Source organism: Hypanus sabinus, chromosome 12 (genome assembly GCF_030144855.1).
Source record: "Hypanus sabinus isolate sHypSab1 chromosome 12, sHypSab1.hap1, whole genome shotgun sequence".
In the NCBI taxonomy this organism is placed as follows: domain Eukaryota; kingdom Metazoa; phylum Chordata; class Chondrichthyes; order Myliobatiformes; family Dasyatidae; genus Hypanus; species Hypanus sabinus.
In genome coordinates, this window is record NC_082717.1 from 75399677 (window position 1) to 75415970 (window position 16294).

Sequence of the window (16294 nt, forward strand, 5' to 3'; positions counted from 1 at the left end):
TCACTTCTTCTTTCTAGTAAAAGGGAACTTGTAGCAGAAGCGCTGGCAGAAATGATCAGAATCAGGTTTATTATCACTGACATATGTTTGGAAATTTGTTGCTTTGTGCCAGTGGTGAAGTGCAATACACAAAATAAACTATAAATTACAATAAGAAGTAAATTAAACCAATTTTTTAAGTAGTGCAAAAAGAGAATAAAAATAATGAGAGAATACGCTCAAACTACACCCCTCACCTTCAAAATAAAATGGTGGCATGATGATAATAAACCTGATTCTGATCATTTCTGCCAGCGCTTCTGCTACAAGTTCCCTTTTACTAGAAAGAAGAAGTGAATGGTTAGAAAGAAGAAGTGAATGGTGAGGCTTCCTGCCCCATAACTCTTTTCTACTGTCTGTGTGGAGTTTGCAGGTTCCCCTTGTGACAGCGTTGGTTTTCCCTGTGTTCTCCCACACCCCTTACACCTGGGTTACTGTGAACGATCTCCGGGTGGAGAGTTGGGGGTATTGATTTGAGAGAAGACAAGTTGGGACCTGGGATGAATGTGAATGTTCTGAGAATGAGCATGGTCTGATGAGGCCAAATGGCATCCTGTCTTGCAAGCAATATGAGGAAATATAGCAGGATTCATAGCTTTATACAGCATGAATGGCATAAGTGATGTCAATTTGTGTAACTCTTTAAAAGCCCATCTATTATCCTATAGGTTTTTGTAAAAGGATATAATGTACAGCCATTTACCAAAGAGTTAAAATTATATTGTATTAAAGCATGGCTTTAACATAAATAGGTACGTACAAGAAGTTAAGTTGGCATGTCAGGATACTCTGCTCTTTTTAGCCGTTATGTGGCTGATCCAGCCGTGTTTCAAGGTAACAATAAAACCAGAGTGATAGTGATGGGGGACTTGACAGCTTTATTGCTGTTGAACATCAAGGGGAAGTGGTTGAACATCTCTGCTGGAGGTGGTCGTTGGCATATTTTTGAATGTTGCTTACCATCGATCATGCCATGCCTGTCATGTTGTCTTTGTTTTCCTTTGCATGGACCCGTAAACTGTTAAAGTTGTTTTGGAGATGCAATCATTTCACTTTAATGATGTGATTAAGATAATCAGGTAAAGTTAATGTGGTGTTATGAAAGGGAATTCTTTGAAGGACTTACTTCAAAGTTCAAAGTACATTAATTATCAAAGTATGTATAAATTATACAGATGGAGTGATGATGGCGCTAAACGGCGACTCCTTTGCTTGCATCTTCAGAAACAGCTTTGTTTCCATCTTTAATATCTTTATTTTTCCCTTTCAAGGTTCTTTTGAAGACCTTAACCCAGAGTTATATGCTGACTTTGGTTCTTTGTGGGAATGGTCCCACTCTTGGGGTTTCATAACCAGCTGTTGTTGTTTGGTACGCCAAGGACTCGAGCTAAGAGTTCAGCTCGGGTTTGGAAGACTCTGATCTTGGGTCTCTGGAGACAGGCGGATCAAGGGTCAGTGTCACGACCGGAGACCCTTGTGTCGTCAGGAGGAGTCGGAATACCTGCGGTTGTTTGCCCAGATCTCTGGGCATAGAGCTAAAAAAAAGTGATGTGGTGGACTCTTAACATCATAAACTATAAGTTGCTTGTATGTCTCCCCACTCACTAGGAAAACAAAGATACCTCTTTCTCCCTTATTAGGGAGAGAGAGAACCTATGGTATGTTGAATACCGGGTGAAACACCAAGTCCTTGGGGTAATTGCAAGTACGTGTCTTTGCTGTTGCTTTGCTCACACTTGAGTGCTCGGTGGCGGGTGCCGAAGCTATTTTTGCTGGTGTGGGGAGGGAGGGTTGTTGCTTGCTGCCTCTTACATGTGGGAGGGGGGAGCTAGGGGGGACTTTGACTGTCATTCACTCTTTGGGGCACTCTTCTGTTTTTGTGGATATTTTGCGAAGAAAAAGCATTTCAGGATGTCTATTGTATACATTTCTCTGACATTAATTTGTACCTTTGAAACCTTGAGATTTGACTGCTGACAGGCAGCCACAAAACAAAAAATCTGAAAGATCCCAATTTAAAGACGAACACCTTGTATGCAGAGCAAGGAGAAACACACACACACACACAATAAAAGCAAGCACCAGCATTCAGAATGAAATTCACCAAGCCATAGCTTCAGTCTCAGCTCATCATACACCAGGACAAATCACCATGAAGCCCAAAGCAGCTGAACAGTCACACATCCTCAGCACCACGGAGAGATGAGTGAATGTCGAGGAAGAACAGGCAATATTGGCCTGACCCTTGCTTCTGGTCTGAACACCCTGCTTTTTCAGTCTATCTGGGGCGGCATTTAAATGGTCCGAACACTGGGTCACCCCCTGCACTAGGACCCAGGCCCTGCCGCGATACGCTCTGGGCCTGGACCTCGCCGCCACATTTGGTCCCGTACTCAACCTTTCCAAATTGGCTTGGCACTTACATCAATCCAACCTCGCTCCCAGCTTAGCCAGACAAGCTCCAAAACTGTTCTGCTCCAACTCCTCTCCAATTTGCTCGTTCCAACTCCAGCTCTGTCTCGAACATACGTCAACCTCAGTTCGACTTATTCTTGATTGTGCCATGCTCCAACTTTGCATCGCACCCACATGCCTTGACTCTCGAGTCAGCCTTGCCTTCGCTTGCCTCTTCGTTGTTTGTGGTGATAGTTTACCACAATTTACCACAGAAGAAGTGTTATTATAAAAGGATCAACTTTGTTCACCATATATATTTACAAGTATTAGGAATTTGCTGTGCTAAATTGGTTGGGGTGTGTATTGCAACAAAAAGCAACAACATTGAACAATTATAAAGCATTATAAATAAGCTAAGGAAGTTAGAGGTTAAAGGATAAATATGGAATAAAAAGTGTGCATAAACAGGTAAACACCAGCATGTATTTACATGTGATATCAATAAAGAGATCGGATTATACGCTTATTATGTATTTATTTCCAGAAGGTATTTGTAAAGTGCTGTTTCAATGGATATTACAGAAAATTAACACTAATGGTTTAAGTGGTAATATTCCGGTGGTGTGGAACACTAAGTGCCCATCAGTGAATGGAAAGTAAGCTAAATGGGTCTTCCCTCTGGTTGGTAAGATATATTGAGTGGCGTGTCTCAAAGGTTGTTGTAAGTGCCTCAACTCTTCACAATTTACATAAATTATGTGGATGTCAGCACTTAAGGTCTCGTGGCTTAATTTGTTGATGAGATAAGACAGGAGAACAATTGTGAAGAAGAAATAAGGAAGGTTTCAATGGATATGGAAGGTTAAGTGAACGAGTAAATATCTGACAAGTAGAGTATATAAGGGGAAATGTGAAACTGTTTAATTTTGGCAGTTAAAAGAATTGTACAAGAATACAAGGAAGTAGGAGCAGCAGTCAGCCACTTCAGCATCCAAGCTTGCCTTGCAATTCAGTATGATTGTGACAGATCTGATCCAGGCACTATCTCTTTTTTTTTGCGCAAGTTCCCTGCTGCCTCAATTCCTTACTTTAAAATAAAACTCATCTACTTCTTCTTTAAATATCCCAGTGATCTAACCTCCAGAGCCCTCTATGGCAGAGAATTCCAGAGATTCACTCAATCTTTAAGCACATCAGTTTTAAATTATTACCATCTAATCTTGTAAAAGGCTCCCTCATTCAAGACTCTTCCAATAATGGAACTGTTTCAACATCTACCTTGTCTTTCCCTGCTTAGAATCGTCTGTGATTCCTTAAATCATTCCTCATTTTTCTAAATTCCAAACAGTATAGACCTAGCAATCCTGGTGAAATGCCGCAATCAGAAATGTCAATGTTTATTCCGCTCCGTAGATAGTGCCTGACTTGCTGAGTTCCTCCAGCATCTTGTGTTTGTTGCTCGAGATTTTCAGCATCTGCAGAACCTCTTGTGTTTGCAATACACATCTTTAGTTGGTCATGATAGAGCAACACTCTAATACAAATGGATCTATTTTGGACTGCCTCTAAAGCTGACCAAAATCATGCACAGTATGCCAGGTGTGACCCCACCAGTATCCTATTTCCGAACTCCAATCCTTTGCAACATCAATTAATATGCCATTTGCTTTCCCAACTATCTGTTGTATCTTCTTGCTAATTTCCTGCGATTTGTGCAAATGAGCACTTACCTTCGTACTTCGCTCACTTATCTGTAGTCTTTCTCCAGAATAGTCTGCTTTTAGATTTCTTCTGTCAAATTGCATGAATTCCCTCTTTCCTCTCTGAAACTCTCTTTGACAGGTTTTTGCCTACTGGAATTGGAATTGGTTTATTATTGCCACATATCCCAAGGTTAGTGAAAAGTTTTGTCTTGCACTCTGTTCATTTTGATCAACTCATTGCAGAGTGCATTGAGGTAGTACAAGGTAAAATAGTAACAGAATGAACACACACAAAAATCTGGAGGAACTCAGCAGGCCACGCAGCATCTATGGAGAGGAACTCAGCAGTTGACATTTTGGGCCAAGACACTTCATTGGCATTGGAAAGAAAGGAGAAAGAAGCCAGAATTAGAAGGTGGGGAAAGGGGAAATATTACAATCTAGCAGGTGACAGGAGATACCAGATGAGGGTAAACGTGGGAGAGGAAGGATGAAGTAAGAAGCTGGGAGGTGATAGGTTGAAGAGGTAAGGGGCTGAAGAAGGAGGAATCTGATGGGAGAGGCCTGGAGATAATGGGAAAAGGGGAAGGGGAGGGGCACTACCAGGAGGTGATGGACAGATGAGGAATGGGTAAGAGGGGAATCAGACTGGGGATTTCAAGAAGAGGAAAGGTGAGGAATTACTGGAAACTTTAGAAATTGATGTTCATGCCATCATGTTGGAGGCTATCCAGACAGAGTATGAAGTGATGCTCTTCCAACCTGAGACTGGTCTCATTGTGACAATAGAGGAATAAAGTGTAATCACTGCAGTACAGTGCAAGATGTTAATGGTGTAAATTGAAGGCCGTGAGTCAATTTTATCGTACTAGGGAACCATCGAATAGCTTATAATCGCTGGGTCGACGTTGTCCTTCAGATTGGTGGTAAGTGCTTTCAGGCTTTTGTATCTTCTGTCTGATGGGAGAGGGAAGAGGAGAAAATGTCTCGGGTGGGTAGGGACTTAATGTTTGCTGCTTTACTGAGGCAATGAGGAGTTGAGAGACTGTCCATGGAGGGGAGCTTAGTTCCCTTGATGTAGTGGGCTGTGTCTACAACCATCTGCAGTGTGTGGTCACGGACAGAATAGTTTTTATACAAAGCCATGAAGCATCTGTATAGGATGTTTTCTATGGGGCATTGATAAAAAATTAGAGGGAGTCAATGAGGGATAGGCCAAATTTGTTTCACCTCCTGAGGAATTTAGTGAGCTTTCTTGCCTTTAGTATCCATGTGTCTGAGGCAGGACAGACTAACGTTCACTCCTTGGAACTTGAATTTCTCAACCATCTCTGCTGACTCATGCCCTCGGCAATCCTGAGTACACTCTGCCCCCTCCTCCAGGTCAGTAACAGAAAACTAAATAAGTCTGGGACTAGAGCTGATGCTTGAACCCTTGATTAACTTGCGTTTATTCATATTATCTAAATGGTGAGATGTTGGAGAACTCTGAGATTCAGTGGGATCTGAGTGACATTGAGCAGGAACAAGTAATTAAGGAAGCTAACATAGTATTTTTTGTTTATTGCATTTATTTGGCAGAAAAGCGGAGAATATGTTCTGTGATACAGGGCACTGAAGCACAATCAGAATGAACGTTTCAGGTCAATGATACTTCATCAGAGCCATCACAAAGGCTTTGAATGGAAATGATAAGTTTGGTTCACTTTTCCCAGCTGCTGCCTTACCTGCTGACTGTTTCCAGCATTTTCTGCTTTATTTTTAAAGAGGATTCAGTACGCTGTCCAGCAGCCTGCAAGTCGCTGCAATTATCTTAGCCATACATCAGCAGCTGCAATTATGCTGTCAGCTTCTACAGTTCGGAAATATTCAGTAATGTTTTATTGGGTCTTTAACCAAAGGGAATGTAGTTTTAATTAAGAAACTTTACAAAGCATTCTGTAAAGCTAACATAGACATAATCATGATTAAAGCATTTTTATTTCTCTATTAGAACTGATGAATGCACATAAAATTACAAGTGGAAGAAACATCATGCCAGAAAATTGCATAGAATTCATACAAAATTTGAATATGCATTTTAAAACAAATTATTATTGTTAAAGACAATATTATTTACATCCTTTTAATGTGAAGTATTCCCTTTAATCCATTAGTTATTTTACAGTCAACCTTAAATCAAAACAATCTACCTACAAAACACAATCTACCTAATATGATTAATGAGATAAAGAGGATTCTGCTTCACTCACTATTACGAACCATTTTGTAATCTGTCCAGATCTGACGTACCAGCTAAAGTTTGTGAAACATTATAACGTTTAATCCAAAAATGATCGGCATTTAATGCTGAGCACAAGCTATCAAGTTTGGAGTTGTCACATGAAATACATGTACAATCTAGTTCAGGACAGAACAGTCAATAATAGAGTTCCACAATATTCTATTTAGACAGATACAGAACAAGGCAAACACTTGAAAGGCACAAGACTTTCACATCATATACAGAAAACCCCTTCTTAGATTTTTTAACTTCAACAAACTAATTCAAGTAACGTTAAACAACAAATAAAGCCTGTGGTTATGTATTTTGTATTATATACATTATATGTATACATATACATGTGAGTACACACATACACACAAACAATCTCCTGTTAAAGTTGAAACAATAGGGTAATATTGAAAAAACTAAACCATGAATTTCTATTTTTGCAATAATCTGTCACACTGTTAAAACCAATAAAAAGTTAAAATAAAATGAGAAATGCCCCATTGAGCATTTAATGGCTAGACCCCGCATTGGTGGGTTTTCATTAAAATAGTAAGTTAAATCGTATAAAAATAAAGAGATGTTTAAAATGTTTTACTAAAACATCATATCAGACTAATACTGCAAATAATGGCAAAGAAATGTTTTCACTTCGTAATTGTATGCACTGAATGCAGTGGAAATCCAGAGCCTTTAATTCAGTATATTGTTAAAACAACTACTATGAATTAAAATGGTTTTACAGTGAAATACTTCCTGAAATCTTGGTTTTGTGTTTCGAGCTATATCAACTGTTGCAGTCCATCTTGTGTTGGATACACGGCCACAGAGTGAATAATGCCAAAGAGCTCAGGTTTCACAGACTGCTTAGCTGACTTATCATCATAAAGATGCTTGTATAGTTACCAGTGTTAATTAATCATCAGTAATATCGCATTTTCAGTGTTTAATTTTGAAATTAAAATTTCATTCACAAAGTGCATACGTACAGAACAATGATTTGCATTTTATCCCTTCAAGTTATTTACAACCACTTGTACAAAAAAAACTTAGATGTGTAACAAGTTACAATATTTTGATTGTGCAGTTAGATACCAGGACTTTCAGTTACATCACTTACATTAACATGTAATAGTAACATTAGAAAACTGTTTCAATGTAACTGTACTTCATACACAGAAGGCAATTACACATTTTTAATCCTGCAAAGCTACCTCAAAATACAGTACATTACAGGACAAACTGCACAACAATACTGCTCCTTACAGCTATATTTTTAAAGTATCCACAGTGATAACCACATTATTTCCATCAAGCATGCATCCCTGAAACTTGTTTCCCTTTAATATACTTCGCAAAGCTATACAGAAAGTTTTAGAATTGCACAGCCAAAACTTCCATTATATTAAGCAGCATTCTTAATTCAGCAATGCTGAATTTAAAGTATGCAGCAACGTACAATTACTTGTGTAAATGTACCTTTGTGTACAGCACAGACAATGGCAAACCTGTGCTTGCAGCTTAATGCAAAGGTTCTTGCAACACAGTGCAAACATGCAATGTTTGGAATATGCGGCTGTTGAATTTTGCCAATTAAATACTATAAACCTCAAAAGTATTTTTGTTTCCAAATGAAATGTGTAGCACTGTACAATTAGTTTTGCACTGGCACTTGAACAGAATACACACGCACATGCGCGTGCACACACACACACACATACGTACACACGATTCTGACTCTACTTTGAAGATTGGCCATAGCACAAACATGTGGCCAAGTGGTTATTCTCCTGTCTACATCCTGTGTGTAGCAATTCTTAAAAAAAATGTAATAGATTAATGCAACTTAAAGATGGGATCTGCTTATTAAAGTGAAGTATCGAACACTTTATCTGACTTACTGTCTTCCACGTCATCTTCATTTGGAGATTTGTGGTTAAGTTTACCATTATCTGGAGGTTGGGAGGAAGCTGGAGCACTGTGGTCTCCATCTTCGCTGAATTTTCCTTTTAATGTATCCTGTACAAATTCCTGTATTTCGAGAGGCAGCCTCTTAAACTTATCTTGGTATTCTTGGTCAAGGTCACTTTGTAGCTGCAAACAGTAGAAAAAGAAAATCTAATGTAATAAATTCTCCAGACCAGCAAATTTTGATTTAATTGCTGCAGGATAGGAATTCTGTTCTGTTTTATCCCACATAAGTACATTTACAAATAAACAACACTTGCTTTTGTAAGTCACATTAATCCTTTACTGTTTAAAATTTCTCATTTTTTTAAACATTAGCCAGGTGAGAAGGCAGACCATATTAGAAATATGATTAAAGTATTTGCAAATGTTTATTTTCTTTGCCAATTACTTCCCCTTATTCTGGACCTTCGTTCCAAGGTCTCTTTCCAAACCTTGTTCACTTAATGGTCTTTATCCAAGAACATTATGCATCAAATCAGACCTTGCTGAGAAATATCACCTTTTCCAAATGGAACAGCTAATATTTAACCACTTGAATGACATTAATTCCTGGGTTTACAAATGTGAACTCTCAGCATGGAAATTTGTAATTTCCTATCAAACTCTTAGCTGATTCAACCAAGGAACACATTTTCCCAGGTTCCTAAATTATTCTTGTCTAATCATCCACTATGCTTGCAAATAATCTTTTCACATATTATCTGCAACATTTAGACAATCTATCCATTCTCCTGGGTTTGTTCTCCAGACTGCGCTGGGTTACCTGTGCAAAACAACTGAGTTTGAAACCGCCAGGCTCATTCAAATTTCTGCTTCTGCTAATGATTGCCCTTGCCCTTGCTGAAAACCGGTTTGGTGGGCAGTGAAGTGTATAAGTGTGGAAAGAAGGATCAGGCTTGGTGATAGCAGCTCTCAAGCCCCCCACTGTTAACAATGAAAACTGACGTTCTTTGCCACGACCCACCGAAGTTCAGAAAGGAGCTACGGGGGTAGAGGTCAGCCTGTGAGTCAGTGCTACACACATAGAGCTTACCAATCCAGGGCAGATGCTTAAAGCAAGCATTTGGGGTCTTAAACTTTATTAAGGACCAAATGCCGATTTGCTAAAATTAATCAGAAATTACAGTAGGTGGCAGACATTGGAATCAGTTGGCTGGTTAGTATAGCTTTAGAATCTTTAGATAATGTAATAAAAACCCTCCTGTGGATCCAGGGCAAAATTATTCTGCCAAATCCATATGAATAGCAATTACACTTACAAACAGCTATACACTCTGTCCCAGTCCAACCCCTGGGACTTGGATGACATTGATGCTGATGTCAGCAGTTCACCTTGACTATGTTAACAAGGTCATTTTTCAACATTTATTGAATTTCCTGCCTCATGTTTAGTTGTCTTTTGTGGTTGTATTTGGGCCTGGGTGTGATTGCAGCAGTGCTTTTAGGTTAATGTGACTTAGATATTTCCACATGTCTTTATATTTTATGCAATTTCACCTGAAAACCCCAATATTTAAACACAACGTTATAGTACATTACTAATGGAAGAAAGTGGGCTTCAGAATGTGAATTATTTTTCATTGTTGACTTAAAGCTGGGAGGGAGAGAGCTAAATATGTTTTAAATTGAGGAAGAGTATTATTCCTAAAACTGAAGTTCCCATAAAGCGGAACTGACTTACAAATCTACATGTCTTGTATACTAGTTTTTGCAATAAATTAGATTATTTTATCTGTATATAGAATAGGATTAGGAGCAGAAATTTGAAAAACTTAAATCTCAAAATAATTAAAAGGTTAATTATATTGTTAGTATCAATATTTAATGATGTTGCTTTGATTCCCATACTTTCCCCAGGAAATATCAGGACAGCGGTGTAAACGTTTATAAATACCACATAAATCACAAAGCAACATGCCTAAAAATGGTAAAACTTTCTGACAGAGAAACACACACACAAAAACTATTATCTTTCTAACTTGAGAAAGTACTGATATAACTTTACCTTCGGGAATACTAATAATTAAGAGCTGGTAATGTTACATGCAAGAATCTCTGAGGAAATGAAAAGCAAGAAATTCTGGTGACAATCAGCAGGTCAGAAAGATTTGCTGGAGAGGTGCAATTAATATATGGTTTGGAACCCTTTGTCAAAACTTCAATATCTTCATTGGGGTTCTAGCAAAGGAATGTGGACCTAAAATATTAATATAACTTTTCTTTTTTCTCCACAAATACATCCTGATCTATACTGCACTTTAAATTAATTCTATTTTAAATTACTGATACTTTCAGCAAATAGCTTTATCCACAATGTCTTGTTTTTGCTACAGCTGTTATTCATGAACACACACATATCACACCCGTGTGCCTTGTAACTGAGTCAATAAATAATTACAAGGCATAAGTTGATCAGATTTCGAGGGAGTTAATTATGTACTGTATGGAAAAGTGGGAAGTCACCTTGAGGCCGATTTTATTGAATGGTAGATCAGGCTTGAGGTCGATCCTTGCTCCTGTTTCTTATGAATATTCTAACATAATGATGCAATCCAAACATCAGTGTAAGGATGTAGGCACTGCTTTGAAATGAAATGTGTCAACTGGTATATTTGCTTTCATATTCTTATTGGTAGATCTCTAATGATTAATGACTGGTATACATATTCGCAGCTCGCAGTATCCTACTCCTAGTAGATGGCCACATTTCGGATTTGATTCTGTCATCATCATCAATTGGAACTTTCCAATCAGTATTCATTAATCTCTCCCTTTGTTGCTCTGTTGAGGTGAATCAAGTTTATTTCCCTCAACTGGTAATTTACTCGGTCATCTGAGTATTATTAACGACACAATCTTAATTCTCATTTTGACCAACCCAAATATTATTGACTGTATCAAGTATTGAGGTAATTTTTCAAAAGCAATTTTCTAGCGTCGGACTACCTTCTTCTTAAACCTGTTCATAGAGTCGAGGAAGACTGGTTTCCACTCCGATAATGGCTTATGAGACAATTGAAGGGATTACACAATCTTCTATTAACGGAGCCACGGTGTTTGACAGGGTGAGTCATTGTGAGGCGGTGTGCTCCTTCTGTTACTCTTACGGAGCTTCTGTGTACTTTCCATTGCTAGCTTCTGTTCTAGGTGCCATCCTGAACGCATCCTCTCCAGTTTGAGTGGTAAAGGGCTACCGCTTTCTAGGAAATCCCTTTGTTCTGAGAAGACTTTGAGCCCAGATTTGGATCATTTCCTCTGCCTGGTATTCTCCTCTAGTGACACAGCTAGGAATCGAGTGTCTGTTTCGGGAGCAACAAACAAGACGCTGGTGGAACAGAGCAAGTCAGGCCACATTTGTGGATGGGAATTAACTGCTGATGTCTTGGGTTGAGGAGCTTCATCTGGACATTGCCTTAGCGAGTCTGGTGCATTGTGAGAATGATTTGGCTGACCCATCATATCCAGTTGGGCTTTACTGGTGAGAAGGTTAGCCTAGAAAGGACATTGGTATGGATTACTTCCTGCAAAGCAAAACCCGACATCATGAATGCTTCACTACCAGATGAGTTCAATGCCCTCTATGCTTGCTTTGGAAGGGAGAACAAAACCACAGCTGTGAGGATCTGTGGTGACAAAATGCTTTGAGAGGTTGGTCACTGCTAGAATCAACACCTGTCTCAGCAAGGACTTGGTCCCACTGCAACTTGCCTTTTGCCAAAATTGGTCGACAGCAGACACGATCTCAATTGCTCTTCACGCAGCCTTGGATCATCCAGACAATGCAAATACCTATGCCAGGATGCTGTTTATTGACTATAGCTCAGCACTTAACACCATCATTCCTTCGTTCCTGTTCAAAAAGCAACAGAACTTAGGCCTCTGTACCTCCCTCTGCAACTCTATTCTTGACACCATAACAGAATGACCACAATCTGTGTAGATTGGAAATAACGCCTCCACCTCACTGACAATCAACACTGGCGCACGGCAGGGTAATGTGCTTAGCCCACTTCTCAACTCTGTCTACATCCATCACTCTGGCTTGGCATAGCTCAAATCCCATCTATAAATTTGCTGATGATACAATGATTGCTGGCAGAATTTCAGATGGTGATGAAAAGGTGTTCAGGAGCAAGATATACCAGTTAGCTGAGTAGTTTCACAGCAACAACATTGCTGATTGTGGACTTCAGGAAGGGTAAGACAAGAGAACACAAAACAATCCTCATTGAGGATCTGAAGCAGAGAGAGTGAGCAATTCCAAGTTCCTGGGTGTCAATATCTCTGAGGATCTAGCCTGGTCCCAACATATGGATGCAACTATAAAGAAGGCAGAACAGCAGCTATACTTCATTAGGAGTTTGAGGAGACTTGGTTTGTCACCCAAGACACTCGAAAATCCGACAAATGTACCGTGGAGAGCATTCTGTCAGGCTGTATCACTGTCTGGTATGGGGGGGGGGGGGGGGCTACTGCACAGGACCGAAGTAGGCTGCAGAGAGTTGATAAATTGGCCAGCTCCATCATGAGCATGAGCTTCGGTGGTATGCAGGTGTTTGTCAAGGAGTAGTGTCTCAGAAAGGCCGAATCCATCATTAAGGACCTCCACCACCGAGGACGTGCCCTCTTCTCATTGCTACCATCAGGAAGGAGGTACAGAAGCCTGAAGGCACAGGAACAGCTTCTTCCCCTCTGCCATATGATGCCTAAATGGACATTGAACCCATGAACACCACCTCACTACTTAATTTTTTTTGCCCTACTTAATTTTAACCTAACCATTTAATCATATATACTTCATGTAACTCAGTTATTTTCTATTTATTTATCACATATTTCATTGTACTGCTGCCATAAAATTAATAAATTTCATGACATATGCTGGTAACATTACATTTGATTCTGATACTGATTTTGCTTAGTCTTCCAGAAGACATGGAGGATATTGCAGAGAGTATTGGTGATATCTTTCCAGTACCCTGAGGTGCCCTTCGTAGGAAGTCTCAGGAGCATGTAAGAGGGCAGGGATCACAGTTAACCGGTACATCATGGCTTTTGTGCAGGGATCTGGGATTTTGATCTTCGGACTCCTTTTCCATGGGGCCAGTGCATTGAAAGCAATGATGTATTTCATTACAGATGTCTGTCTCCACTAAATGGTGGCTTCCAGTTGGGTGGCAATGCAAATTGGCACATGCAGGTGAGTGGCAGACCCTTTAGTCTTTCAGACGCCGAGCTTAAGGCTGATTTTTGTGCTTGCTTCGGTGAATAAGCCAACAGTGGCTTAGACCTCAGCTTTTGACTGGTCAAATACCAGCAACATCTACACACTGTAGCACACGGTGTGGGTGACCTCCGTCTAGAGGGGCAGATGGAACATTGGAACTAATCTAATCCGTGGGACAATCGCAAACTAAGAAGAAGTCTGCAGATGCTGGAAATCCAAGCAACATACACAAAATGCTGGAGGAACCCAGCGTCTATGGAAAAGAGCACAGTTGACATTTTGGGTCAAGACCTTTCAATCTGAGGGAACTGTGTTGGAGGTGAGACACAACACTGAAGTGAGACAGATTGAGACAAATGTTGGGGCAACGACACAGCCGCATTTGACATTGTGACTGGCTCTGTTGTACACCCACTGCTCCGGATCACAGCTTGGGTGCTCTCAGGAGGCAAATATAAAATGGAGGCAGCAGAATTTGAGATTTCTCTGCAGTAACTCCTGATCGATGGAACCAAAAAGTTCTGTGAGGTCAAGAAGGGCTGAAGGCCCATGCTATTCCCCATTTTTTAATGACCATTTTTAATATGTACACAGTTTATAGTATCTTTCAGTGCTGAAATAGGAGGCAATACAACAAACACCAAATAGAAAAAAATTGTTCCAGTTGCACATTGTGTGTGCAGTGCTTCAGGATATTTTGGAGTGATGCGATAAAAGATTTGCATTTTTATTTTATGTTATGAGTGAAATGGCAGGAGTATTTTAGAATGTACACTTAGTTTTTTAAGGAGAGCCTGAAGAAAAATAAATATTCCTGTGTTCAAGTCTTGGTGGAGCATTGCAAACTGACAGTTTCTTAATACTAAACTCTGTTATTGTAAACAAGGGAATACTTGGGAGTGCAACCAAAGCCTGCAACTGAATGACCTGATAGAACAGTTTATATCTATCAACCCATTCATCTTTATTTTATATCAATTGTTTGGTGGATAGTTGAGTTTCTGCGACAGTTTATCAACTTGATCATTAACTCTAGGGTTTCCTCTTAGCAGATGCCACCAGTACTGTGTGATTCTGGCATTTTGTGTTATTTAGTTAATTAGTGTCACCATATGCAAAAGATGTGAATATCTTCCCCCATTATTGGCATTAGAGTGATACAATTCCCTACACTTTTGATTACTGGGATAAAATATAACCCATTAGTTCCCCAGAAAAGGTGTTTGTGCTGGTGAGGCTTGTCGTGAAATGTTTAAGGTTGTAGCTTGGAATGATCCATAGGCCACTACAACACAGAAACAGACTATTGGCTCATTTAGTCCATTCCAAACTACTGATCTGCCCAGTCTGCCACTGCACAGGATTGGAAAAGTTGCAGGAAGTTGTAAACTCAGCCAATTCTATCATGGGCACTTGCCTCTCCAGCATCTAAGGCACCTTGAAAAGGCAATGTCTCAAAAAAGGTGGTATATATTGTGAAGGACCCCTAGCACCCAGGACATGACCTTTTCTCATTGCTGCCTTCAAGAAAGAGGTACAGGACCTTGAAGACACACAGCTTCTTCCCCTCCACCATCAGATTTCTGAATGGACATTGAACCCATGAATACTTCCTCTCTATATATTTCTTCTCTCTTTTTCCACTACCTATTAATTAATTTTTCTTTTTTAAATATACTGTACTTATTATAATTGATAGTTTTTATTATTATGTATTGCAATGTCCTGCTGCCACAAAACAACAAATTTCACAGTATATGCTGGTGATATTGTCTGATTCCGATTCCTATCGACCTACACCTGGAACATAGCCCTCCATACACCTCCCATCCATGTACCTATCCAAATTTCTCTTAAATGTTTAAAATGAACCCACGTCTACCAGTTCTGCTGGCAGCTCGTTCCAGACTCTCACCACCCTCTGAGTGAAGAAATTCCCCCTCAACATTTTACTTTTCAGACTTAACCCATGACTTTTAGTTGTAGTCCTTCCCTACCTCAGTGGAAAAAGTCTGTGTGCATTACCCCATCTATATCCTACATAATTTTATATACCTCTATCAAATATATCCTCATTCTTCTACACTCTAGGGTATAAAATCATAACTTCATCAACCTTTCCCTATAACTCAGGTTCTCAAGTCCTGGTAACACTCCTGTAAATTTTCTCTATACTCTTTCAATCTTATTGATAGCTTAGGAGGATGATTGTACCGAATGGCAGCTCCTTTGCTTGCATCTTTGGAAACAGCTCTATTCCTATCTTCAATATCTCTATTTTTCCCTTTCAGGGTTCTTTTGAAGACCTTGACCTGGAGTCTCTCTCTCTCTCTCTCTCTGACTTTGGTTCTTTGTGGGAATGGGATCCACTCTCGGAGTCTTACGACCGGCCGCTATTCGATATGTCAAGGACGCGGCCTGGAAGGCTAGTGTGCCTTCAGGGTTCTGGGATTTTGTGGCTATGGAGGCAGGAGGACTCGAGGTCGGTGTTGCTACAGGAAACTGGTGTGTCGTAGGAGACGGAAGGTCGAAAGCAGCAAGCTGGCTACAGGCTGTGTGTCCAGAGAACCAAGTTCATTGGGCACAGAGCTTGGAAAAAGCGACACAACAGATTTTTAACATTGTAAGTCAGTGAGTTGTTTGTTATGTCTCCCCTCCCGCTGTGAAACAGGGACATCTCGTTTT

General features: G+C 39.8%; 1 protein-coding gene across 10 annotated transcripts in view; it reads right to left on the minus strand.

The window, feature by feature from the left end:
* LOC132403025 (1-phosphatidylinositol 4,5-bisphosphate phosphodiesterase beta-1) overlaps positions 1-16294 on the minus strand; it is a 1013243-nt gene that overhangs the window by 38583 nt on the left and 958366 nt on the right. For 8 of the 10 annotated variants that reach the window (XR_009515160.1, XR_009515161.1, XR_009515162.1 and 5 more), the window contains one exon: positions 8313-8505. Coding sequence is in view for 6 of the 10 variants with exons in the window: in XM_059986239.1 (XP_059842222.1) it covers positions 8313-8505 (193 nt within the window). In the remaining 4 variants the exon portion in view is untranslated. Of the gene's footprint in view, positions 1-6100; positions 8506-16294 lie in introns of those variants that run through there. The other 2 variants (XM_059986240.1, XM_059986243.1) reach the window with 2 other exon arrangements.